This window comes from Scedosporium apiospermum (genome assembly GCF_000732125.1).
Source record: "Scedosporium apiospermum strain IHEM 14462 chromosome Unknown SEQ_SAPIO_0098, whole genome shotgun sequence".
In the NCBI taxonomy this organism is placed as follows: domain Eukaryota; kingdom Fungi; phylum Ascomycota; class Sordariomycetes; order Microascales; family Microascaceae; genus Scedosporium; species Scedosporium apiospermum.
Window position 1 is genome coordinate 488586 of NW_015971799.1, and position 24789 is coordinate 513374.

Below are 24789 nucleotides of genomic sequence, written 5' to 3' on the forward strand. Positions count from 1 at the left end.
ATTCTATTTTTAAAAAAGAAATAATTTATTTATTCTCGGAGACTGGGGGGGAGGCTAGGTGTGGACGGTGAGAAAGTTGGGATGGGTTAGGGCCAGGAAATCATGACCTCTCTCGACATTGTGTCGGGCTTTTCTTATTTTTTTTTTCTTTTCTTCTATTTTTCCCTTCGATATTTGGAAATAGCGCGTAATGATTTAGAAATACAAGATTCCGTAGATAGGTTGGCTATTTTAATAGATCTACTCTTAGAGTATCTGGCGTTCAGTCAAACGTGTAACATATGCCGTTGAGGCTCTCTTGTCGATCCAGACGAGCTAGGGAGGCAGCTTTCATCCTATACATCAAGGGACACATGGGAACAACCACACCCACCGTCTGGAATCAAGTTGGCGCGTCTGGCTCCAAGCTTCCCTCGCCTGCGCTGGGTATAAGAAGTGAATACGAACAACATATCAATTTGGCCTGCGACATGATCCCTCTCCGGGATTATAAGACGAGACATTGGAGATTCGATGTATGAATGGCTTGTGGTCTTTTCTAAATAAATTCCTAGTGCCTCGAGCACTCTTGCTGGGCGAGGGTGCAGCAGTTCGGATAGACACAATCTGCTCGAGGCTAGTGCGTTTATTCTCCATTTTCTCAAGACATCAAGGCTGAGTTTGAGGTTGGGCACTGAGTGGTGCCACCGGGTTATTGGGACCTGTTTTGGCGAATGACTCTCTGTGTAGAGGATATCAAATAGAGATTTGTCCCCGGAGAGGTAAAGGGGCGTGGGAGAGTTGTTAGGAATGTTCACGAATCAAGAACAGCTCCCCAAGGGGCCTGGCAACTGGGCTTAAGTTCCCTCCTCAACCGCCTTGTTGAGCATCTCTTTCACATTCCGAACAGCATCGGCCTCGGCCTCCTTGACGCCACTGACAACCACGGTCTTATCCCTCGACTTCATTCCATGTGAAATCTGAATCTCAGATTTCGGTTTTTTCAAAACCTTGGTTTCATATTTTTAGCACTGGCGCATATTCTCCTTCCGTCGACACTTTAAAGACAACCCAGCTCACCTCGCTAAATAGCTTTACGACGGCTTTGTTGGCTTCGCCTTCCCTCGCCTGAGCTGATACACATAGCTCAATCACCTCATCCGACACGGAGAGGATACCCTCCCGGACTCTACTGGCGCCCGGTTTGACGTGACAATTTAGTTGGAGTGAGCCGACGGGGTTCTTTTTGGTGCCGGCGAGGAAGCGGATGGCAGATTTGGCGGACATTGGCACGGATGTAAGGCGACTTTATGCGTCGTGGAGTGTGACCGGGCGAATGTGTCCAGTCTGTTTGAAGGTGGGCGAATTGATTTGTGAAGTCAAAGATGCATGCTGAGATAATTGAATGATTGGAGGGGGTCAAAGGTCTGATATGTTCAGATGTATTTTCTTGATTGAAGTCAACGTTAGGCCACCCACAGGCTCTACTGTGTTTTCGGGCCTGGGCGACTCTTCTCATTCAACACACTCATTCTCGGCCTCAATCCCCGGTGAAGCCACTCCTGACGCAACAGTCAAGACAGCCGTCCCGTCGTGTGCTTAATGAGCCAAGATAAGCTACTGGTCGCATAAACTACGTTTGCAAGTCCGAGTTTCCCCAATATTTCTTGCAGCACAGCCCACTCCGATTTGGAGAAGTGACTGTTGAGCATCTACGGATCATGGCGTTCCAAGTTCTCAATACCTTCCTCGCCACAGAACTTGGGGGGACATGGAAGATCAAAGACGCATCTGCTCAGGATCACCGACTGCCATCGTCACAACTCCCATAAAATGCGAATGGCGCAAGACCTCGAATTGAGGATGGTATTTTGGGTTAGTCTTCCCTTTTTTAAAGCACAAAACCACTATCTATCGACCGGATGCGTAACCGAACCATTATCGGCGAGGGACGAAAACATCTCTTGGCGGGGCGGTGATCTCTCTTTCATGTAATGTGGTTTGTATTTGTGGCCGTGTCCCTTAGAAAAAGACATACCCCGACGAAACCTGCCCCTTCATGCAACCAAAAATAACGCCAGGAACCCTGAGCTGTGCCGAATTAAAGACATTCCAACATGGTTTTTTTTGAAGTTTAAACGTCAGAAATCTCGCGGAGACGTCGGAGAGTAGAACGAGCGGTCGTGGCAGCGGGGGTACTATGTCGAAAACCTAGGTTAGCCATACCAAAAACCGTCCTCTCGACGTAAGATTCATTCCCTGGATTCAAAACTTACGCGAGGATGTAGGCACCACCGGAGATGGTCTTCCTGCAACCGCCGCAGTGCCAGATACCGAAGGCCTGACGACGGACAGTGTTGCGGCCGCAGAAAGTGCTGATTCCAGACGCATTAGCTTCCTTCGCCCATCCCTCTTTCAAAAATCCCTTCCGTTCTTCGACGTCACTTCGAAACATACCAGGTGTACCGCGCGTGCTGGGAGATTTCCAGTCGCTTGACGACCTTTCGGAGGGAGGCACCGTATCTAATCGCAAAAAATGTTAGGCGGATGAAGTCGATTGACGAAGGGAGACGAGAAGTTGGATTCGTTCGTACCTCGTGCCGTACTTGCCGACAATGCCGACCTCTGTGATACTGGTTAGCTAGTCATTATAATCAAGAAGGAAAGTATATCGCATACTCTTAGTGTGCTTCGCCATTGTGTCGTTTGGTTTGACTGGAATCTGGCGATTGAGATGTGTAGTTGGCGATTCTCGTGATAATTGCTGGGATGCGAAAAATCGGCAATTTTGGGCTACAGAGAAATTTGTGTGGCCTGCGAAATCATGGTGGGGGCTAGTCACGTGGAGAAATTTGGCTGGTCTCAATTGATGTTGGGATGGTGAATCCCCAATCAAGATAACGTAATCAGCGTAGGAGAGGAGCCATGGAAGCCCAACCTGGACAAGGCGAAAATACAACTGGCATCAGATGCCAAAGAGATTTCGGGTGGCGCCAACTCGACTGTAGAAAGCGACGAGAGCTTCACTTTCGAACTTCGTCTCCAACCCAACACAGTTGCTCCTAAACGACGACTTTTCATGGTCAGGCCTGCACTGTCCCGTATCTACCCCAAAGCTATGAACGCTCCCTTCACGCAAAGTGCGCCGAATGGCGTTGCGAGACCTTCCTACCGTACCATCACCTCCCTAAGTCGATGGTCGTGTCAAGCGACGCCTCTGCCTCGTAAGGACCCTCGAAAGTTCTGTCCTAGACAAACACAATGTTTGCTAACCCTAGCGCGCTCTGCTTCTTAGCCGTTGACCAGATCAAGACAATTCATGTCTACGATTTTGATAACACTCGTAAGTTTTTTTTTTACTTTGCCTCCCGCAAACATTTACGCGCGACCTTCGTGAGTAACGTTAGTTTTTCACCTTGTCTATAGTCTTCAAGACGCCGCTCCCGAATCCCTCACTATGGAACGGCCCAACGATTGGATTGCTATCGAGCCCTGACGCACTCACCAACGGTGGCTGGTGGCACGACTCGCGCATTCTCGCAGCAACGGGCGATGGCATCGAGAAAGAAGAGGCCCGAGGCTACCAAGGCTGGTGGAACGAGAAAATCATCAACCTTGTCCGGCTAAGCGGAAAACAGAAAGATGCCCTCTGCGTTCTTCTAACAGGCCGATCCGAACATGGCTATGCGGAGCTAATCAAGAGGATCTGCAAGAGCAAGAAACTCGAGTTCGACCTGATGGGACTGAAACCCCGCGTCGGTCCCCAGGATGAGCGATTCAACAACACGATGCAGTTCAAGCAGGCTTTCCTCGAGGCGATCATGGAGACGTACAAGTTTGCCGAGGAGATTCGTATTTACGAGGATCGTCACAAGCACGTTAAATTGTTTAAAGATTTCATGATGGACTATAACATGCGGCAGAACGGTGCTGCGATCGGAGCCGCGTTTAGTCGAGCGCCCATTTCTTGGGACGTCATTCACGTTTTCGAAAAGACGATACATTTGAAGCCTGTAGTGGAAGTGGCGAAGGTTCAGCAGATGATCAACGAGCACAACCTGGCGATCGCCAAGGCCCTCGACCCGCCGAACCCGAATTCGAACTCGGGGCCGGACCCGCCGCCGAGGGACAAGCTTGCTATCAAGAAGACGGTCTTCTTCACGAGTTATACGATTAAGTACGCGGACTCGCAGAAGCTGATAAAGCTGGCGCAGATACCACCGGGTGTAGCCGAGCAGGATCTGAAGTACCATGGTAACAACATTCTCATCTGTCCGCGCCCCTGCCCCGCAAGCATACTGGAGAAGGTCGGTGGAATGGGAAGTAAGATGAAGTGGATGGTGACGGGCACAGCGTGCCACGATAACAGTATTTGGGCCGCTTGCGTGCGTCCGGTCCCGGACACGGCCAAGTTCCACACTGACAACCCCTGCCCGCTCGTGGTGCTCGCGCTGCGTAAGGGCGCTCGACCCATCGATGCGGGTAAGATTCAGAGCTGGCAGCCCGTCCCTGCCGACAAGGCGTATGTTTTTGAGACTACGGTGCGGGAGAAGGTGCTCCTCCGGATAGAACCGGATGACCCTAGGGAGGACGAATATGAGAGTCTCTTCGCGAACAAATCTTCCAAGAGGAAGCATAACGCGGACGATGAGTATCCCCGCGGTCCCAAGGAGTCGTACCACAGTCGGAATGACCAGAGGGGAGGATTCCGCGGTAGAGGAGGCTACCGAGGAGGTCCTTCTGGTTCCCGCGGCTACAGAGGTGGTGGTCGGGGCGCTTCGCGAGGTGGTCGTGGTCGTGGTGGCGGATACAACTCGTATAGGTCACTTGATGATGTTGATACTCGGAACCAAGGTCATGGCGTCGAATACGATGATAACCATCCGCCTAACCAAGGATTCGGCGGTCATGGCCGACAGCCGCCTACACAGCCAGCTGCCCATGGTCGGCCCGGAGGCAATACTGATTTAGGAAATTACTACTAGGACCGGTTTTGATCAGTCTTCCGTGGCGAGCTGCAGCGGCTGTGGTCTTTTTTGGGGGCTGTCGGTTCTCGTCTGCTGCTTTCATATACGTTACCCCCCAATTCATAACGGATTCGGGGCTACCGGGACCCGCCAAGGGTTCTTCATACGTTTTAACTAGCCTCAGCATAAAAGAGAGGTCTCGTCTTCCGTAAGACATGGCAACAGGCATAGCGCGGGGTGGTATCAGCGGATTTTGAGTTTTTCACTTCATCGATTCTTTTAGCAAGGTCCGGTTTATACGTTTTTATATTTTTCCCTTGTCTTTTTTTCTGTTTACGGATTGACAGATTGACTTTACTTGATATCAAACGCATGGCGTATTCAGGCGGCAATGGGTGAATTCGGATGGGTAACTGATACCAAGGTTATGCTTAAGTAGGAACAATGTTTAGATTAGTTGATACATATATCTTTAGGCTTGCCACTCCTCCGTCTCTGTGAAGTCAATGGCGATTAGAAATGAATCCTCAAAAAAAAAAAAAAAAAAAAAAAAAAAAAAAAAAGAGCAATTACTGCCGCTCCGCCATCACGACCATATTCAGGTGGAGCATTCTTCACGGCCAAGGCGGGTTTAGGGAACAGGACCGTGACAATTCTCAACTACAGCTTCCACTAATAGCTCAGCCCAAAATTCGGGGCACACGATTCAGCTTGTCTTTTTTTATTGACCTAAACGCCATCTATGTTCAGAGATTCGATCCGCATAAACCCTACATCCCTTCCATGTTCATAAAATCCCTTCCTACTCATCATCATCATCCTCGTCATCACTATCATCCTCCTCCTCCGCATTCTCTAGCCACTCCACAAGCGCCTTACACCTCTCCTTCACAGCCTCCATACTGCTGCCCTTAACAGCCCGCTCATCCTCCCACCACGTCAAAATCCCATCCTCCTCAAGAATATCAAGCGCATACAGCTGCTGAAACAGCGCGGCGAGTAGCAACCCAGCCCTAGCAGACTCCAAACTCCTCAACCCGGATACGGCGCGCTGCAGAGCCAGCGCAAACTCGACCTGATCGGCTTCAGACTCGCCGACGCCGACCTCCTCGACGAACTTGCTGACGCCCTTGCGGGCGCGGAGGGCACTCTCAGCGGCCTTGGTGGGCTCGAGGCCTGAATCGAGAAGCTCGGCGGTGCGGCGGGCGAGCGTGACGGCGACGGCCTTGCGGACGGCGGCTTCGGAGGCGTCATTGGCGAGGCGGAGGCCGAGGAATTCCATCTTGGCAGAGTCGAAGTCGCCCGTGGGGTCGCGGAGGGCGTCGAGGAGGCCATTGACGGCGTCGGTGTGGAAGGAGGAGCGGCTGGTGGAGTCGTCCGATGCGAAGGAGGAGAGGCGGGAGCGGGTTGAAGTGAAGCCTGAGGGGGTGTCTGGGCGAGAGCTGCCGTGGTCCGAATCTTCGTCGTCGGAGGCGAGGGTGGAGATAGAAGAGCTTGAGAAGGAGAGGTGCTCGATGGAGTAGATGAGTCGGCGTTGGAGGGAAGACGGGTCCTCCTCGGCAAGTTCGTCCTCTTCAGGGTCCACGAAAGGAGCACCTTGGGCCGAAGCACCTAGAAGCTTGACGTCTGGTTGAACTTGCAAGCCACCGGCGTCGACCTTGGAAATGAGAGCATCCTTTGCAACCGTAATGTTATCGCCTGTAATTACACCAAAAGAAAGGACACATCCCTCCTCAATAGTACACTTGTTTCCGACTGTCGCGCCGGCTCCTGCTATAATCGAGCGCGTGATGGTGGTATTGTCGCCAACGGTCGTGCCGTCCCAGATGAAGCTGTCAGTGATGGTGACATTCTTGCCAATCTTGCAATTGCGACCGATAATTGTGTTCAGAATGGTTGATCCGTCGCCCACGGAACTCTTTCTCGCGATAACAGACCCGGAAATGTGAGCATCGTTTGCCAGTGACACATCGCGCTCAAGGTAGTTCCCGCCCCTGGTAAGTTCGTACGCCTGACCGGGGAAGATGTTGCAATCGGGGACGAAGGGGAAAGACCACCGACCCAAGATATCGCGGCTGACAGATTCGTACATGGGGAGACTGCTAGCGCGGGCCGCATAGCCTTCCTCGACAATCTCTGCGTATATGGACTTGCCGTTTAGCTCCCAGTCCTTGAGCACACCGTTAAGGAAATCACGACGGGGCATCTCGTAGTCAAAACTATCGGACCAAAGGGCCAGCGCGGCGGGTGTGCAGATGTCGATCTGGGGATCGATGAGATCGGCTCGAATCTCAAAATCTGTGGCCAGCTCGTCCAGCACCGTGGGGTCCAGAATAGTATAGTGGTCGGACTGCAGGGGGTGGATCTCGTCGTATTGGAGACACCTCTTTGTTTCCGTATCTACGACGTATACAGGTGTAATTCCGGGTGTCTTCGTCCTATGGGAACTCGAACCGGCGTTCTTGAGCACGACGGTCATGATATTGTCAGCGCTGGCCTCACGACGCTTGCGATGCGCGTCGAGGATGCCTTGGATGGGAATATTAGAGACGAGGTCGCCATGGACAAGGATGAAGTCACCCGAGATTAGACTGCGCTTGTCGAGGTCGCGAAGGATATCACCAACTGAGTTGGCGTCGGATACTCGGACGAATTGAAGGTGGGTGAAGGGAGTCGTCTTGGAGCCTTGCGCCCATCGTGACTTGGAGATGTAGGCCTCTACCTCTTCGGTATGGGGACCACAGTATAGGTAAACTTCCTGGACTCCATTCATAGAGAGGAATTCAAGGGTGTATTCGATTAGGGGGACATTGGCGAGGGGGAGGAGACACTGCGACAGGGGTCAGAAACCGGTGAGCGAGGGTGAGAAACAGATAGGGATCACCAAGTTCATTAAACATACTCTTGGTGTCTCAATGCTCAAGGGCTTGAATCGGTCTTGAAAAGAGTCTGTAAGGACCTGCAAATGAATGGTGGTCAACTATTGCAGCCCTTTCATCACAACATTGAAGTTTCGCATCGCATCGTGGCTGCCCCACCATGGAAATCGTGGAGGGGGAACAAGGGTCATCATCTTACCACAGCTTGCAGCACCTCCTCAGACTTGCTCTCAGCACTGGGCTTAGAGCTCTTTTTGCCCTTGCCAGCACCAGCGGACTGCTTCCCCTTTTGATTAGACATTTGATCGGAGGGAGGCGTTGAAGAAGGTCGTGTTTTGTGTAGTGTTGCGGGATGTGGTGGGATGGTGTAGGGAAGTTGGAAGTGGTTGATGAGTCAAACTAATTTACACACTTTTTCCCGACTCCCAGCTCGGTAAGATGCTGTCATGGTGGGGTCCTTCCACGGGGTCTTATACTTTGTACTTTGTACACAGGTACTTCGTACATCTGCGCGAGACTCGAAGAGTCGCAGCAGTCGAGACGGCTCCTCAGCACAGACCAGCTAAACAACTAAGTGTGGGAAACAAACGTTGTTGACCAGGAAAGGAATTTCCTGGTGGAACTAGGAAAAACGGTGCCCTACTTGGTGTGAGGTTCGGCAGCTCAGGCCAGCTGGCGGCAGCCAGCCGGGCCGCCAACACTAAGGTTATATAATCAATGGTGATTCACCATCGCCAAGGCGGCCATATGCTTCTCTTGTCCTCCATCCTCCTCGAAATCGGAGTCTCATAACCTCAAGGATCATTGATAGATAATACACTCCATAGACGATACATGGTGGGATTTAATTTGATATCTATGAGATTCTAGTTCATTCTCTCCATCATTTCCCTCAGTCATCAAAGAACGTATCCAGTCTTGAAAAAGTTTATGGAAGTGGGGTAGTGGAGGGGTTTCGTTACTGGAGCTGCCACCAAGACCAAAGATATTGTGTATTTGTGTGCCAATATCGAGCGAGCTGGCGGCCATCTGTGTGGGCCTGCCGCGCGGCTGCGCTTGCAGAGGACCGCCTCCGACCGAAGCAATCCTCGACCTCAGGAGAGAGCTCACTTTCCCAAAGATTCCCGGGAAAGCGGCTGCAGACTGACCTCTCCCATTAACATTATTTCCGAGTTTATCTCGAGATGCTTAGGACTTCCGCAAAATCTGTGAAGAATCCCATGAGTTCATGATGATCGAAGAACTAAATCCGATAATATAAGCTCCGGCCCGAGTATATCAACATTAGTTATTAGAAGAAGCAACAATAATGATTAATGTTTGATGACTCAGATGCTTCGCTTAGTTTGCCTAGAGAACCTTGTATTCAATAAGGAAGTCGTGACGGGTGATGTGAAGAAGGCGTTCCTAACCCACCCAGTTCCATTGATGGCTCTTACCTCGTAGCAGAATATAACAAATTCAATTCCTCTCCTGCCAGGTCCCAGACGCGCACTTCATACTTCATTTCTTCCTCTACGTCAGCCGATATCCGCTGTATAAAACTCGTGACACCGGCTTCTCTCAGCGCATTCCATCTTCTGAGTGGCGGTCGCCCTTGCAACAGAACTCCGATCACCATGTCATCTAATCAAGAAGATACGAACCGGCAACTTGTCCAGCAATGTGCCGCCTTTCTCCAGCGGCCAGAGTTAGATCCACAGACCCGAGATGCGCTTCGTGCATTTGTTACATCGCCGCTCGCAACTTGCGTGCCGCCTTCTGTGAACTATGTTGACAACATCGAAGAACGTGCTCGGATCGGCCACGCTATACAAGAGTGTGACAGAAATCCACCAACGGGTCGTGCTAACCCTATCTTATGGAGTCTAATTATGGTCGCGCCGCTCGATCGGCTTCGGGAAATGCTCGATGAGACGTGTACCAATCAATCCAGCGTCCTATCGTCCAAGGCCATCTTCTATGGGCTTGGGAATATTTTAACCAGCCTTTTGAAGATTTGTATGAGTCCTTTCCTCTTTAATTCAACGGTGGATGGACATCTAACGGACATGCAGTTTTGGCCAAGGATCAGGTGCGTCCTGATCCTCTGCCCTACCAAGAACGTGGCCTCCCCCCAACGGCAGTGGTAAGTCTTGAACGGCCTGATACTACTGGAATGGTGGAATGGAGGACCGTTAACCTGTATTAACCGAGCGCTAGTGCCGTTGGAGGGATAGCCACCGTTGCGTCTTGACAGGCGCCGCCAACCCAACCGTGTGCCACATCTTCCCCTACGGTTCGGAACAACGGCGGAAATCAGTAGACCAAATATTTGGGCTTTTGATTAATTTCTTATGGGGATCGGAGCGCTGCGCACGGCTACAGGCTCTGTTAACCGCCAATGACCGTGTTCTCGACTCCCCGCAGAACATGATCTGCCTCGAGCCGCTCCTCCATCGTTGGTGGCGCATGGCTTATATCGCCCTTGAACCATACGAAAAGCTCCCGGATGGTGTGAGGGTCAGGCTGAGATGGTTGCATCGCACCCCGTTTGATGTGGAGCAGAGGTTGGACCTTGACACCGACCCGCGTCAACACCTCTCATCCCCATCAGTGGCAGGCCTTTTGAAAATGGTTGACTTCCGGTCAGGCCACCCGTTGCTCGATGGGACTATTGTCGATCTTGTGTCCAGTGACCCCAATCAATGCGTGTCATTCGAGATACTTGAGCTACAATGGGACTTGCTACGCCTTGCCGCTCTCTCAGGAGCTGCGGAGGCGGCCCAAGGTGCGAGCTGGGACCCTGATGATGACCTTTCCTTTGGTATACAAGAGGGACGGCAAGTCGCCTCGTCGCAGCGAATATTTGTAGACTAGAGCTCGGGGAAATTTATCTCAACCCCCCGGGAAGAAGTACCCGAACATCATCACGGAGGACTAGATTTCTGCACTCTATCTACGGAACCTGTCTAGGTGTTATACTACATGAACTTCGGTACTAGAATAGGAGAAATACTTTCTCATCTACAAAACCGATGCCTAACCGACGATGTATCTTCATTGACCCTTCTCCTACAAGCCCCTGTGTGAGGAGCAGGACATAGCAAGTGACACTCTTTCTTCCCACTCTAAGTTTCCTAATTGCGGAGGCCTAACCGCGTATCTTCGATATCTTCCTAGCGTTGCACTCCAGCTCGCGAAAGCCGGTCTCGTCCCAGTGCCGGCGCTTCCACTTATCCCAGCCAGCCTCACTATCCTCATGTTCTCCCTCACATTCTTCCTCTTCTGAATCGCAGTCACGCTCTCGGCCATCGTCACCGATATCACAGCATGTCTGGCCACCTTTGCGGGAGTGAGCTTCGCCAGCATGACCAGCGCAGCAGTTCTTTTCGCGTTGACCGTGGTATTCGAACGTCTCGTTTCCCATGAAAGGGACTGAACGTGAGCCCCTCTTGAATAGTTAGCCGTCGCGTCCGTTGGCCTATAATACGAGACCGGGTCGCGATTGTCTTTTTGAATTCAGCAACATCTACCGGGTATAAGATGGGATGTGATGTAAAGTGGAGGGAGGGATATATAGAAAGTTTACGGCTACGGCTCTTGAATGATATTAGTATGGTTAAGAGGGTGATTATGTCTAAGCATTGTCTTACATCCGCCCTTCCTTCTTTCTGGCCATTCCATGTCCAGCTTCCATCATTTCAACCTTGCTGATGCCCAAATTGGCTGGGGCGGGGCCGTTCCTACACGGCAGAGATGTCTATATCGCGTCATGTCGACGATGATGAAAAGTCTAGGAATTCCTCGGTTTCTTCCTACCTGATGCTTCAGACACCATTATGGGTTCAGTAGATCCAAGAATCGAGTCTCCATCGCCGAGCGCTACATTACTCTCGCTCTAGTGTAGGCTGTAGTAGCCGTCCGGTCCCAACACTTGATAGTAAACGACTTCTCCGTTCTCCTATCACTCACCCCTCCACAGGGTCTGATTTCAACAAGGTTCACGCCGTGACCTCGCCGATGTAAGATTCACCCGGCCGACCACGCGCTCACCTCAGCATTTGGCTTAAGATCGGACAACTTCCGTCCTTTGCTCCTGCTGAAGCGAGGCCTTAAATCTATTGAGCCAAGTTGCAATCTACGGGTGCCACTCGGGCTCCGGGACCGGCTGATGTAGCGGAGGTGCTCCGGCCAACAAACCAAGCATTTATGTAAACTCCATATTATTTTTGATATGATGTATCCCTCATCCCGTCTCGATTCGAATTGAAATGTGTGTCGTCTCTTTGTATCATTGGTACAACGCCCTATGCATCTAATGTGTGCATGATACCCCATTCCGAAGCCTGTCCCAGTTCCACCATATAACACGTATGTCCTCATGGTTTTATATACAGATACATGTATTTTTTGGCCGTTCCCACACACCTTTCCATTCGAGCAAATCTTCCCAATGCCCATCCTATACCCCTCCTCTCTTTTCTTCTTTCCCTTCTTATAATAAAATGCAAAACCTCACAAATGACTGATATGCCGAAACAACGAAATGACCTATGATACACCTTAAAATCTCCACGCTTGTAAAGCACCAAAGCAGCTTTACCCCGATCACCAAACGGTATGGCATGTAGGACCACAAGATGGCCTACGGAGGGCTGCGGGCAGCCCGGAGCGGGAATTAGAGCGGGAATCATAGCAGGAACTACCTCATCAAACCTGACGAGCCAGAAATGCGCTGTCTCTTCTCAGGCCTACTATCATCTCTCCCCCCTTGCCCAGGGGGCCCCATCGCCGACGTCATAAAGCCAGCATACTGGCCGCCCGCCTGGGTCGCCGCCATTACCATCTGATGTCCCGCATTCACGGCCAGCCCGCCCATGGTGAGAGGGCTGTTGGTCGGGGAGTGGTTCGCCATGGGGCTGGGTGAGTGCCATGATGGGCCTTGGGCCGTCGACGGCGACTGCATTGGCGTATTATCGAACTTCATCGTCATGTGGCCCGTTGCTAGCGCGACGGCGTCGGGACCGGACATCTCGGTGGCGGTTAGACTCGCGCCGGTCTGGACGTTTCCGTACGGGTTATCTACCGCCGAGGTTGGTGGGGAGGGTTGGGCGAGAAGATGGCGGAGATGCTTTCGTAGCATTCGCTGCATTCCATCTCGCATGAAGGGTTTGGCCAATACATCCGTCATCCCTTTTGCCCTGCATTAGTTTCTTTTCCAAGGGAGTAGGATTGCTGGCCTTCGTTGAGCCACTCGCAACAAAGATAAAAACGCTTACCATATTGAAAATATGTTGACACGTCCTCTTGTCGGATGTTGGAAGTCATAGCCACGATTGGGCACTGAGGTAGCCACTCTCTAATGCGCGATGTTGCCGACACACCATCTAAACGGGGCATGAGGATGTCCATAAATATGAGATCAAAGTTAGGCACGGGTTTGCTATCGAATAACTTGACGGCATCCAAGCCATCTTTCTGTATAGGGGGAGATGATGTCAGTCCGAACGGCCTCAGAAACCAAAGTCATGATGACTCTTAAGATATTTGAATACGTACCGCTAGTTCCACGGTACAACCAAGACTCCGGAGGAACTTGGTGCCAATCTTGGAGCAAATTTTATCGTCTTCCACAAGGAAAACATGGGGCTTCCTAGGACCCCACTCGTCGAACTTTTCCGCTGGTGGTGATGAATCGACTCGGCTCGTGTCTGACACAGCGCCAGATGCCACAGCTTCGAGGGCGGTGTTCTGAGCGACCGGGTAAGGCATGGCTTGGATGGGATCCGCATGGAAAGCGTCGAGAGCTGACGTTTGGCCCGAAGGATACATGCCCATTCGCTGCATTCCTACTGCATCGTTCATCACGGCGATACTGGCGTTCATATCTGGGGCTGCCACGAACATGGCAGATGACGTCGATGACTCGGCGGGCGAAGGGTATATTGTATGCGATCGCTCCATGCCGCCGTCTGCGTTTGGGGGCGGCGGGCCGAGAGTTAGCAAAAATTCCCTAGCTCGGCGCAGCTCGACAGGCTGCTGCTCGTCGCCTTGCCCGCGGTTCGCCATCGGCGCGGCGGGGGAGTGTCCGGATTTCTTTTGTGATTTTCGTCTCGCGGAGTTTTCGAGATAGTGTAAGATCTCGTACTGGGCATGTCTCTGGGTTCCCGTAGACTTCTGGAGATTTACAATCTCGCTCACTAGCTGCTTGTTCGTCTGGGCCAACTCCTCGACTTGCTTTTGTAGGGCATATAGGGTTTCCGTGAGACTCTGTATTTGCCGCTGGTTGTCGCTCTGATCGCCCGTGGGAGTCTGCGTCGGCTGGCGCTGCTGCTGCTGCGTCTTCTTCGTAGATGGAGCCTTGCGCCGGATCATATCCAAGCTATCCTTGGCATCGATCCTGAATTCGGGATGTTTAAATTCCCACGCCTAGTCACGTCGAGTGTTAGAGTACACAAGACCGCCGCTCCGTGGTTTCAGGGGGTATTTACACTTACGTTTGGGCCGTAACCTTGGCTCCCATCATCAGGGCGTCGGACTTTGTGGAAATCGTACTTGTTAAGTTGACGGACAAAGCTTGCAAAATTACTATGCTTAAAGTGTTTTGGAAGAACGCATGTAGAGAATTTCTCTCCCTGCCGTAATGGTCAGTTTAGGGAGGCCAGGGACAACAACGAGCCACCGTAATAGCCGTAGTTGACGGGGTTTCTGGAGCGGAGAACTATCTTCACGAACCTCGAGAACGACAAAGGAGTCTCCGTCTCGGCCCCATCGAACGATGTCTTCGTACTCGGGCTCCTCCAACATTCTAGAACGGTTTCGACGGCGTTAGTTTAATGCCCTAGTGCAAACATACGGACCGTATTGAGACTACTACACACCGATAGAGCTTGCGAACCTGGGGAGAACGAGGAAATGCGTTAGTAACAACTTCGCGAAGGCGATACGATACCGCCAAAGCGGCAGCCGCAAGAGAGAAGAGAGAGAAGTCGATACTCACAAAGTCGCTTGATGTGTTCCCACTAGCCTGGGCGGGGCTAGGCTTATCGGTCGACATTGTGAAGGTCGGGATGTAAGAATGTAGCGCAATTAGAGTGCGCTGGCAGAAGGGGTACGTGTGGTTTGATCGCGCAATTCAACTTGCGGCTGGAGGGTATTCGGGTATTCTATTGTGCCAACCCTAAGGCCGAGGACTCTAGAGGATGTCGACGTGGGACTTCGAACTCTTCGCAAGGACTCGGCTAGATAGGATGTCGCGTGGTGGCAAATGGAGAGAGAAGCGTTGCGAACCCGATCGTGATTGAAGCGATGTCGGATTATCTCGAGAAAATCTGCCGCACGACGGTGCCGGCTTGGCTCGACTTTGAAAATTTCGTATTATGGACCCGATGGGCCCTCAGGATCGCCTTAATCGTTTTCGCGCGCTGTGCTGGCTTTCGAGACGGGCTCGCGAGGCGACACGGGGAATGAAGCTGTCTCCTCGAAGAACGGCCGTTGGACCGAGTTCGGTTCGGGTTCGGGTCTCGGGCGCGAAAAGCGAATGGCTCTATGTTCGTTGTCGAGAAATGAGGACAGTTAGGCAGAGCGCAGGTGCTAGCAAAGTCGTTCCAAATAGCGGTACTCGATCGTGGTCGGGGTAGGGTCTATTGTCGGTCGGAGAGGGAAGAATTGATTGAGGTATTCAGGATGGTCACAGTCACAGAACCAGGGACGACACACGCCATCGAAGCCAAGTGCGACTTCAGGGTGCTATTGGCAAGGCGTCCGTGCCAGCATTAGAACAAGGAGCACTCGAGAGCTATTTTATTTCGACGAAGGAAACAATCGACGGCACGGGTTCGTGGGATAGGGCAGGTCGAGGACTCGATTCGGTTGTCGGATTGGAGGAGGCAAGTTTGGTGAGGGGAGGGAAAAAAAATTATTTCGCAGCAAAAAGCCAGGCGAGTCAGAAGAACGGATGATAACAATTGGGTCCAGCGTCCAGCCCCCGTCGGTGATGGCACAAGACTTCGAATCCTTCTGCTAGGTTGGATTCGGACAAGAACCGGTCTAGGGAGAAACGGAAGAAGGGAGGAGGGGGGCACCAGATAGCAGGCGAGTCTCTAAGTGTCAAAGTGTAGGCGAGTACAATCGGGCAACGGCGAACAATGTGCTTGAAGCCAAAAGATGTCGAAATCGGATCAAATTGATGCTTTTGGCCGGTCTGGGTGCGGGGGTTTGCGCAGAACTAGCTCCAGGGCCAAGATGGGCCAAGATGGGACCATGCTAGCACCCGAGCAGAGACTTCATTGTTGAGGAGATGGAAGTTGATAGATTGATGGGCTGGCTTGGTCTGGCTTGGTCTGGCTTGGCCTGGCTGGGGGCAGCCCACTGAGCCCATTCTGGTGGCGTCGCTGTATCTTTCGATTTTCGTAAAATAGCGTCGGTACATTAGCCAATGTACCTCTGTACTCCGTACCCGATCCACTTTTCCCCAAGAACCTGAGGAGTCAAATCTACCTTCCGGCTGACGAACCTGATACATCTTCGAGTGTCAGTTGTCATATCGACCCGAATGTACATACTACGACGTCAGGCTGCTGATGTGGAGCTCAAAATTGTAACAATGGACTTGACGATGCTTGAATATCAAAATTGGTTTATTATGGGGTCCCAATTTTGGATCCCATCAGCTGGGAGGCTGCGAAATGCCTCCCGAGTTCCCCCTCACTCAGTCGTGATCAATTGATTGACTGGATTTCCCCCCGTCGTCATGGTACACAATGGAGCACGAAGGAGTGGAGAATCAAGGTGCATCAAGACGGAGCAGTTTATTTCGTAAGTGGTTTCCTCACCTGTCCAGCAGCCAGCAGCAGCCAGCCACGGCCCTGACGTCAGACTTTTGCCTCCCGAGATCAACCGAGGGATGCCGCCTCCAGGACTACCGCCAATGACTCCCTCTCGCGAGCAGCTGTTCAACTCCCCAAATGGACGAGTTAGTCCAATTGCACATATGTACGAAGTACTGTGCAGACACTGGATCGTTAGGCGTCTAAGGCGTCTAACCCTCTGCCTTGCAACCCGATCATTAACAAGAATCTATGATCGGTTAAAGGATCTGGGATAATATAGGACAGTCGGTTGCAAATTACCCCACCTCTCACACCAAGTGCTTCAGCTACGATGTTCCCCTAGCTGGTTCTGCGCCGTCTTGGAGACTTGTCCCATCCCCAAAACGTCCTCCCACCAGTGATGCGGAATGATCGACAACGAAGCAGGTACGGAGTAAGGTTTAGCAAACGTCGAGGTGTCCCCAGTCCCTCGATTGTTTAATTAGAGCTTGACCTCGTGGTTTCAAGAACTCGGGAGTGATCCTTTGCCATCGCCATGTCTATTTTGTAAGTGCCAAATCAGTCACTGTTCCAGCATGCGCCTCGATATAACGATAACTTGCACTTTGATAAACCTAAGTCAATGCATGGGTAGAGGGCTTATATGAGGGCTTTTTTTTTTCTTGGCATGGAGGTTGAAGATCTACTACTTTCTATCCTTGCGGAAGGAAGGTCCTTCGCGTCGTACCCTTGCACTTATACTAGATCATCTATTCGCACTGCTGTCATCGGCTAAAAAAAGCTGGAATCGCAAATCGATGGCAATGTCAATTATCTTGGTCTCATCCGTGATATTGGCCATGCAGAGCTGACACCAAGAGCTCAGTTTCAATAACTGACGGCTAGCGGACATGGAGTGAAATGCGGATCTCTGAGGCGGCATTCAGGTATACCTGGGGGAGAGAATTGGATGCAAATGCCTATTGCTGGCCTGAGCCAAACTTACTCTCTTAGCCCTATGCTCCCAGAACGGCGTTCGTTTCACATGCTGTGCTAAAGATGGTAGTCAAATCGAATCATCATCGATGATGCTAGAGGCTGGGTTTAGCGATTGGGGGATGGGTCTGTGTGTGGCATGCCATTATCCGAGTATAACGCAGCAACTCTGGCATACGCTGAGAATAAAACGTAAAAACATCTTCAAAACGAGATGGCGTTTCTCTGGTGTATCCTCCACAGAGTCCCAGGTCAATAATCTTCCATAAGAGAAATTGTCCGGCTCGTCATGAGCGTAACGTGACAGTTCAGTGAACACGTAGCTATACAGGCACGCGAGCATTCTGCACCATCAACATCACTTTGCCATTTCAAGAACGGAGAACCTGGTCGTTTCCCCGGTCGCACAATTTCGTTCTCCGCCTCCGGCTTTGACGTTGGCGGGTGGCTCCGGAATTGTGGGGGAGGGGCGGATGTTTCTTGATTTCGCAATTTCAGGGTCTCCATTAGTCATCATAGTGGGGTTCGGTACGAAATACATCTGACTGAAAGTCCTTAACGCGTCGTCCGCGACTAGACGCGTCCCTGAGCCTTTACGCAACTGTTTCTTGCTTCGACGCCCTTGACAATCTGTTGATTGAGAGATAAGGTCATTCAAATCGTTCAAACCCCCCATACGAACTCCGGATTAACGAATATCGGAATGTCGACTGAAATTGCGGAAGAAGCTGGGCCAAACGGCCATTCTGCCGACAATGCTCAAGCTGAGGACGACGTGCAAATGAACGATGTCCCGGCGGAGGATCCTGAGAAAGACGAACCAGACGTGAAATTGGAAGACCTTTTCGACGATTCCGACTCTGACGAACTAGTTAGGACTCCTCCGTCGAGCGGGGAGGAGGCGCAGTCGAAGCCATCATTGTATGTTTAGCCCTCTGGTGGCTCCAAGAGAGGAACAGGACTGATTGAAAACCCGGCCCAGGAATGTGATGGGCACGGCGTCCGATCCGGACCTTCTTCGAATCTTCTATCAACGACTATTCCCTTGGCGATACCTCTTCCAATGGCTGAATCATAGCCCCTATCCGACACCCGACTTCATTCACCGTGAATTTGCCTTTACGCTGCAGAATGAAGCCTATCTCCGCTACCAGAGCTATCCCACATCTGACCTGTAAGTTGCTACAATGATGCTGTGCTGTTGCCTCTAGTTCAAGTTACTGAGAACTGTGGTAGCCTGCGCAAGGATGTTGTCAACATAATACCGTCTCGTTTCGAAATCGGACCCGCGTACAGCTTCAACCCCCGCGACCGAAAATCGAACCCCACCGCGTTCAAGCCTGTCTCCAAAGAACTTTGCTTCGACATTGATCTTACAGACTACGATGATGTGAGAACGTGTTGTGACAAGGCCAACATTTGCCAGAAATGCTGGACATTCATCACCATGGCTATCAAAGTGGTAGATGTTGCCCTGCGGAAAGACTTTGGCTTCAAGCACATTATGTGGGTATACTCCGGTCGAAGAGGTGCTCACGCGTGGATCTCTGACCGTGCGGCGAGGAACATGACGGACCAACAGAGGAAAGCGGTAGCTGGGTACCTTGAGGTGGTACGGGGTAGTTCGCAGAACGGAAAGAGGGTGAATTTGCCGAGGCCTTTACATCCTCACCTGAAGTAAGTTGTATATGGCCGTCCCCGCACAGTTTCTTAATCACAATACTTATACCTGAGCTTGCTAGGCGGAGTTTTGACATTCTCGTCGGCCATTTCGCCGACGATATCCTGGAAGTCCAGGATCCGTGGGGGACTGAAGAACAGGCGGAAAAATTGCTCCAACTGCTTCCCGACAAGACATTGAACGACGCGCTACGTAGCAAATGGGAAAAATCGCCGGGCCGCTCTTCGGTTGCTAAATGGGGAGATATCGATACTGTCGCTAGATCCGGAGCAAGTAAGCGTCTCGACGGCCAGGCTCTTCTCAAAGCCAAGCAAGACATCGTCTTCGAATACGCTTATCCTCGCCTGGATATCGAAGTCAGCAAAAAGCTCAATCACTTGCTCAAGAGTCCGTTCGTCGTGCACCCTGGTACCGGTCGTGTCTGCGTGCCCATCAACGTGAAGGCGCTGGAAGACTTTAACCCTCTCACCGTGCCTACCATCCAAGAGCTGCTCAAGGAGATTGATGAATGGAAGGAGGAAGAGGGAGCTGCGTCGCAGGATAGTGGCAAGGGAACTCCAGATTGGGAAAAGACCAGCTTGAGGCCTTATATCGAGTATTTTAGGTCGTTCGTGGGTCATTTGCTTAGGGACGAAATGGGGCAGAAGGTGAAGAGGGAGAGGGATGAGGGAGGCAAAATGGAGTTTTGAGCAACAGCTGTTGCGAAACACATGCTAAACTTGGACGGATGACTTTTTCTTTGTATAATAGAGGGTTTTAATATGGGAATGCAACGGGTGATATGATGGCGTGCAGTAATTGGACACCCGGGGGACCTGAGTATGGAGTTCAACGTCTTTTTATAGTTTATACTGTTGTCCTGTTGTCGACTTACGCCTGTGTTTACTGACCATCCTTGACCAGCTCTTCTTTGGTGGCCGGATTGCTTATTTCTTCCTCTGCATTTCCATCATCGTTAGCATCTTTACCATCATCACCTTCCCCCTCTTCTCCTTCTCCCGGCTCTACGGATTCCACGGCCGAGTTCCCATTTCGTAACCTCGCGTCTTTCCTCTTGGGAATTGCCTTTAGGAATGCAGTTCCCCAATCACCGCATTCCAGCCATCTGAGAATAATCTCGACGACATGATTCGTAGCTAGTACCTGCCGACTATTCATCACCATGTATTCCCCAATCGGAAGCTTAGCTGTTCGTATACCACGCTTCCGCGCTAGTCGGTGACATAATCCCTTCTCGCGGTTCTTGTCGACCAGGCCTCCAATAACATAGGACGTTCCCGGTTCGAGACGCTCGAGAAGATTGTGAGAGTCCGAAGAGAGATAAACAATATTTTCCTCGCTCACCTCCTCGGGCTCGCTATTCGGATCCTCGAGCCGCATGGCTTCTTCTCCCTCCCTCGGCTTGAGAACATCAATCACTTCTCCCCCTCGGGGGCTTCCCATGAGCTCAGTTGCCACCTTGGAAGCCTCCAATATGTCTCCTTCGATGAATTGTATGCCCTTCCAATATTGGTGAGTGGCATTCATACCGAGTTCAAACCTCTGCTTGAGATTTCCGCCCCAGGAGCTAATGAGGAGGTGTGGCCTGTACGGAGCCGCTCGAACCTCGCTGTATGACCTCTGGATTTGACTAGATAGGGAGACGAGTTCTTTGTTCCCCATGTAATCCTCGAAGCTGCAGTCTATGATGATCGAGATGGGAACTGATACGTTCGGAGGCTTGGGTGGAGCAAGGACTGTTTTCGGGTCGAGGCCGGCTGCGCGAGCCTCGGCGGCGGCGGCAGCGTAAGCATCTCGCTTGCGCGCCCGTATTGTTTGTCGCTTCTCCTTGCGACGCCGTTTGCGCTCGTCGCGCTGGGCATCCCAGGCTTGTTGGCGCTTTAGTTTCTTCTGCTGGTTCTTCGAGAGGGGAGCGGCGGTGCTGGTCAACGGGCTCGAAACGTTGGTCTTCGGTGGGTGGTTGGAGGGCTTAGAGGGGGATGTGGTGGGGGATGCCGTGAGAGGAGGGGCAGCTTCGACGGGCTGCGCGCCATTGGATGATTCTGCGGCTGGATTCTCCATGGAAGCTCAGGGTACGGGCGCCTTCGTATCAATTAATTTCGAAGTTTCGAGAAAATAAGTACACATCTTTCAGGGCGACCGGTTGAAATGCTGAGGTTGAGAGGTGATGGAACTGGAAGGAATTGAACTTTTTTTTCCAGTGGAGGCAGTGGCAGAAAAGTGGGCGGTGAGGGCCCTGGACGATTTCTGGGGTTTAGCGTGTCACGGTCGCGTCTCCCCAAGTTAAATGGGCTTCTGCACGCGACTTGGAGGTCCCTTTCAGCTTCCACCGTCCTTCAGCAACCACGACTCTTGTCCTCCTCGCATCATCTTCCCTCCAATTTACTCGGATATTCTCCTGGTTCGATTCGAGTGAGGTTGAGATTCTGGTAAATACTTCAAAATGTCTTCCCGGCCGGAATTAAAGGTAAACTCGGACTGGATTGATCTTCTGCTCTTCCTATCAGCAATTCCCTAACAGATCGAACAGGTCGATGACGAGCACGGCTTTATCCGATTCTTCAAATCTCTCCCTTCAGTCCACGAAGATACGATAAGGATATTCGATCGAGGCGATTGGTATACTGCCCATGGCGACGATGCGAACTTCATTGCGAGAACAGTGAGTATCCCGTTTCCCTCACCTGGATTGGAAGTCGAGGGCTTACAAGGATCTTGCCCGCACTAGGTCTACAAATCCACATCCATAGTACGGCATTTGGGACGAAATGACCACACCGGCCTTCCATCGGTCACGATGACCATCACAGTCTTCCGCCAGTTCCTCCGAGAAGCCCTGTTCAAGCTAGGCAAGCGTGTCGAGATATGGGCGAGCCCCAACGGTCGCATGAACTGGAAGCTCACGAAGCAAGCTTCCCCCGGAAACCTCCAAGATGTCGAAGATGAGATAGGTGGTCAATTCGACTCGGCGCCGATAATATTGGCGGTGAAAATCTCGGCAAAGGCTACCGAGGCGAGGAGCGTTGGTGTCTGCTTTGCAGATGCCACAGTCCGTGAGCTTGGCGTTAGCGAGTTCCTAGACAACGACCTGTACTCCAATTTCGAGTCCCTACTTATTCAACTTGGTGCAAAGGAATGTCTTCTTCAAGTTGATAAGTCGGCCGAGAACAAGGATCCCGAGTTGGCAAAACTTCGACAAATCATTGACCATTGTGGCGTCGCCATTTCTGAGCGTCCGGCATCAGAATTTGGAATCAAGGATATCGACCAAGACTTGGCAAGGCTGCTTAAAGACGAGCGTGCCGCTTCAACTCTACCTCAGACTGATCTCAAGTTGGCAATGGGCTCTGCTGCGGCTCTCATCAAATACCTTGGCGTTCTCCACGACCCATCTAATTTCGGCCAATTCCAGCTTTACCAGCATGATTTGTCACAGTATATGAAGCTCGATGCGGCTGCCCTCAAAGCCCTCAACTTGGTTCCAGGACCTAGGGATGGCGCCAAGACAATGAGCCTCTACGGCTTGCTCAACCACTGCAAGACTACCTCTGGCAGCAGACTGCTGTCGCAGTGGCTCAAACAACCCCTCATGAGCAAGGACGAGATCGAGAGGCGACAGCAGCTAGTGGAGGCACTTGCTACCGATACCGAATTGCGGCAGACTATGCAAGAGGAGCATTTGCGGGCTGTTCCGGACCTATACCGCCTTTCCAAGCGATTCCAAAGAGGCAAGGCCAATCTCGAGGATGTCGTTCGTGCTTACCAAGTCGTCATCCGACTTCCCGGCTTCCTAGGAACGTTCGAAGGAGTTATGGATGAGGTTTACAAAACCCCTCTCGATGATGCTTACACTACGCCTCTAAGAGACCTTTGCAACAGTCTGGGAAAGCTCCAGGATCTGGTTGAAACTACTGTGGATCTTGACGCACTTGATAGGCACGAGTTCCTCATCAAGCCCGAGTTCGACGACAGCCTCAAGATCCTTCGGAGCAAGCTTGACAAGCTTGACCGTGCGATGCAAAAAGAATTCGAAGACGCTGCCGATGACCTTGGCCAAGAGCCTAGGAAGAAGATCTTCCTCGAGAACCACAAGGTCCACGGCTGGTGCATGAGGCTAACGCGACAGGAAGCTGGATGCATCAGGAACAATTCAGCCTATCAGGAATGCTCAACGCAGAAGAACGGTGTGTACTTCACCACGAAGAACCTCCAGAGCCTTCGACGGCAGTTTGACCAGATTTCACAAAACTACAACCGCACTCAGAGCACCCTTGTCAATGAGGTTGTCAATTGTGCAGCATCGTACTGCCCCGTCCTGGAGAGACTTGCTGCTATTTTGGCCCATTTGGACGTCATCGTATCCTTTGCTCACGTGTCCGTCCATGCTCCTACTGCCTACGTTCGACCCAAGATCCACCCCCGAGGCGAGGGCCAGACGATTCTTCGGGAGGCCAGACACCCTTGTATGGAGATGCAAGACGATGTGCAATTCATCACCAACGACGTGGAGCTTACTCGCGACAAATCGGCCTTCCTCATCATTACCGGCCCCAACATGGGCGGTAAATCTACCTACATCCGACAAATTGGCGTGATTGCGCTCATGGCCCAGATCGGCTGTTTCGTCCCCTGCGAATCCGCCGAACTCACCATCTTCGACTCCATCCTAGCACGTGTCGGTGCCAGCGACTCGCAGCTGAAGGGCGTATCCACCTTCATGGCCGAGATGTTGGAAACGGCCAACATTCTCAAATCTGCCACTGCTGAGTCTCTCATCATCATCGACGAACTCGGCCGCGGTACGTCTACGTACGACGGATTTGGCCTCGCCTGGGCCATCTCCGAGCACATCATCAAGGAGATCGGCTGCTTCGCCATGTTCGCCACGCACTTCCACGAGCTGACGGCGCTGGCCGACAACTACCCCCAGGTCCGTAATCTGCATGTAACCGCCCACGTCAGCGGAATCGGCAAGGAAGGGACCGGGGAGAAACGTGAGGTGACGCTGTTGTACAAAGTTGAGCCCGGCGTTTGCGACCAGAGCTTTGGTATCCATGTTGCCGAGCTGGTTCGTTTCCCGGACAAGGTCGTGCGGATGGCGAAGCGCAAGGCGGACGAGCTTGAGGATTTCACGACTAAACACGAAGAGGTGGGCGTCAAGTATAGCAACGAGGATGTTGCCAGCGGTAGCGCGATGCTGAAGGACATCCTGATCAAGTGGAAGGATGAGGTCAAGGATGGACAGATGACGCAGGAGGAAATGGTTGCCAAGATGAAGGAGCTCGTGTTGGCGGATGAAAAGCTGTTGGCCAACCCATTCTTCCAGTCTGTCAGGGCGTTGTGAGGCTTGAATCGAGGCGTTTTTCTTTTTCTCTCTTGAGGACGATGGAACTGGCTTCACTTAATTATGGATCCCTCTCGGGCGTTGGGGTAATTGGGGTTTCAAGGGAAAATAACATGGAAGATATTTGTTTATAATCAGTACAACTACGAAT

At 51.8% G+C, this 24789-nt stretch overlaps 7 protein-coding genes and 2 pseudogenes across 7 annotated transcripts; 4 read left to right on the plus strand and 5 right to left on the minus strand.

The window, feature by feature from the left end:
- Positions 1-836: 836 nt before the first annotated feature.
- On the minus strand, positions 837-1266 carry SAPIO_CDS5294 (Uncharacterized protein; the record flags this gene model as incomplete). The annotated part of the gene is made up of 2 exons (XM_016787650.1): positions 837-989; positions 1060-1266. 2 exons carry the CDS (start codon positions 1264-1266, stop codon positions 837-839), a joined length of 360 nt encoding a protein of 119 aa, XP_016642665.1.
- Positions 1267-2113: 847 nt separating this feature from the next.
- Positions 2114-2677, minus strand: SAPIO_CDS5295 (uncharacterized protein; the record flags this gene model as incomplete). Its single annotated transcript, XM_016787651.1, has 5 exons — positions 2114-2177; positions 2256-2354; positions 2437-2502; positions 2574-2604; positions 2659-2677. 5 exons carry the CDS (start codon positions 2675-2677, stop codon positions 2114-2116), a joined length of 279 nt encoding a protein of 92 aa, XP_016642666.1.
- Positions 2678-3240: 563 nt separating this feature from the next.
- Positions 3241-4964, plus strand: SAPIO_CDS5296 (uncharacterized protein; the record flags this gene model as incomplete). The annotated part of the gene is made up of 2 exons (XM_016787652.1): positions 3241-3322; positions 3406-4964. The coding sequence occupies 2 exons, from the start codon at positions 3241-3243 to the stop codon at positions 4962-4964; spliced, it is 1641 nt and encodes a 546-aa protein (XP_016642667.1).
- A 784-nt stretch (positions 4965-5748) lies between these two features.
- On the minus strand, positions 5749-8126 carry SAPIO_CDS5297 (eIF4-gamma/eIF5/eIF2-epsilon; the record flags this gene model as incomplete). Its single annotated transcript, XM_016787653.1, has 3 exons — positions 5749-7776; positions 7849-7905; positions 8025-8126. The coding sequence occupies 3 exons, from the start codon at positions 8124-8126 to the stop codon at positions 5749-5751; spliced, it is 2187 nt and encodes a 728-aa protein (XP_016642668.1).
- A 1318-nt stretch (positions 8127-9444) lies between these two features.
- SAPIO_CDS5298 (uncharacterized protein) lies at positions 9445-10684 on the plus strand (the record flags this gene model as incomplete). The annotated part of the gene is made up of 3 exons (XM_016787654.1): positions 9445-9826; positions 9883-9953; positions 10028-10684. 3 exons carry the CDS (start codon positions 9445-9447, stop codon positions 10682-10684), a joined length of 1110 nt encoding a protein of 369 aa, XP_016642669.1.
- Positions 10685-12509: 1825 nt separating this feature from the next.
- On the minus strand, positions 12510-14864 carry SAPIO_CDS5299 (uncharacterized protein; the record flags this gene model as incomplete). Its single annotated transcript, XM_016787655.1, has 7 exons — positions 12510-13000; positions 13087-13285; positions 13367-14207; positions 14305-14345; positions 14543-14615; positions 14689-14705; positions 14760-14864. 7 exons carry the CDS (start codon positions 14862-14864, stop codon positions 12510-12512), a joined length of 1767 nt encoding a protein of 588 aa, XP_016642670.1.
- A 3452-nt stretch (positions 14865-18316) lies between these two features.
- On the plus strand, positions 18317-19983 carry SAPIO_CDS5300 (DNA primase; the record flags this gene model as incomplete). The annotated part of the gene is made up of 4 exons (XM_016787656.1): positions 18317-18534; positions 18596-18787; positions 18850-19290; positions 19356-19983. The coding sequence occupies 4 exons, from the start codon at positions 18317-18319 to the stop codon at positions 19981-19983; spliced, it is 1479 nt and encodes a 492-aa protein (XP_016642671.1).
- A 193-nt stretch (positions 19984-20176) lies between these two features.
- Positions 20177-21355, minus strand: SAPIO_CDS5301 (annotated as a pseudogene; the record flags this gene model as incomplete).
- A 736-nt stretch (positions 21356-22091) lies between these two features.
- SAPIO_CDS5302 lies at positions 22092-24638 on the plus strand (annotated as a pseudogene; the record flags this gene model as incomplete).
- Between the last annotated feature and the right edge of the window lie 151 nt (positions 24639-24789).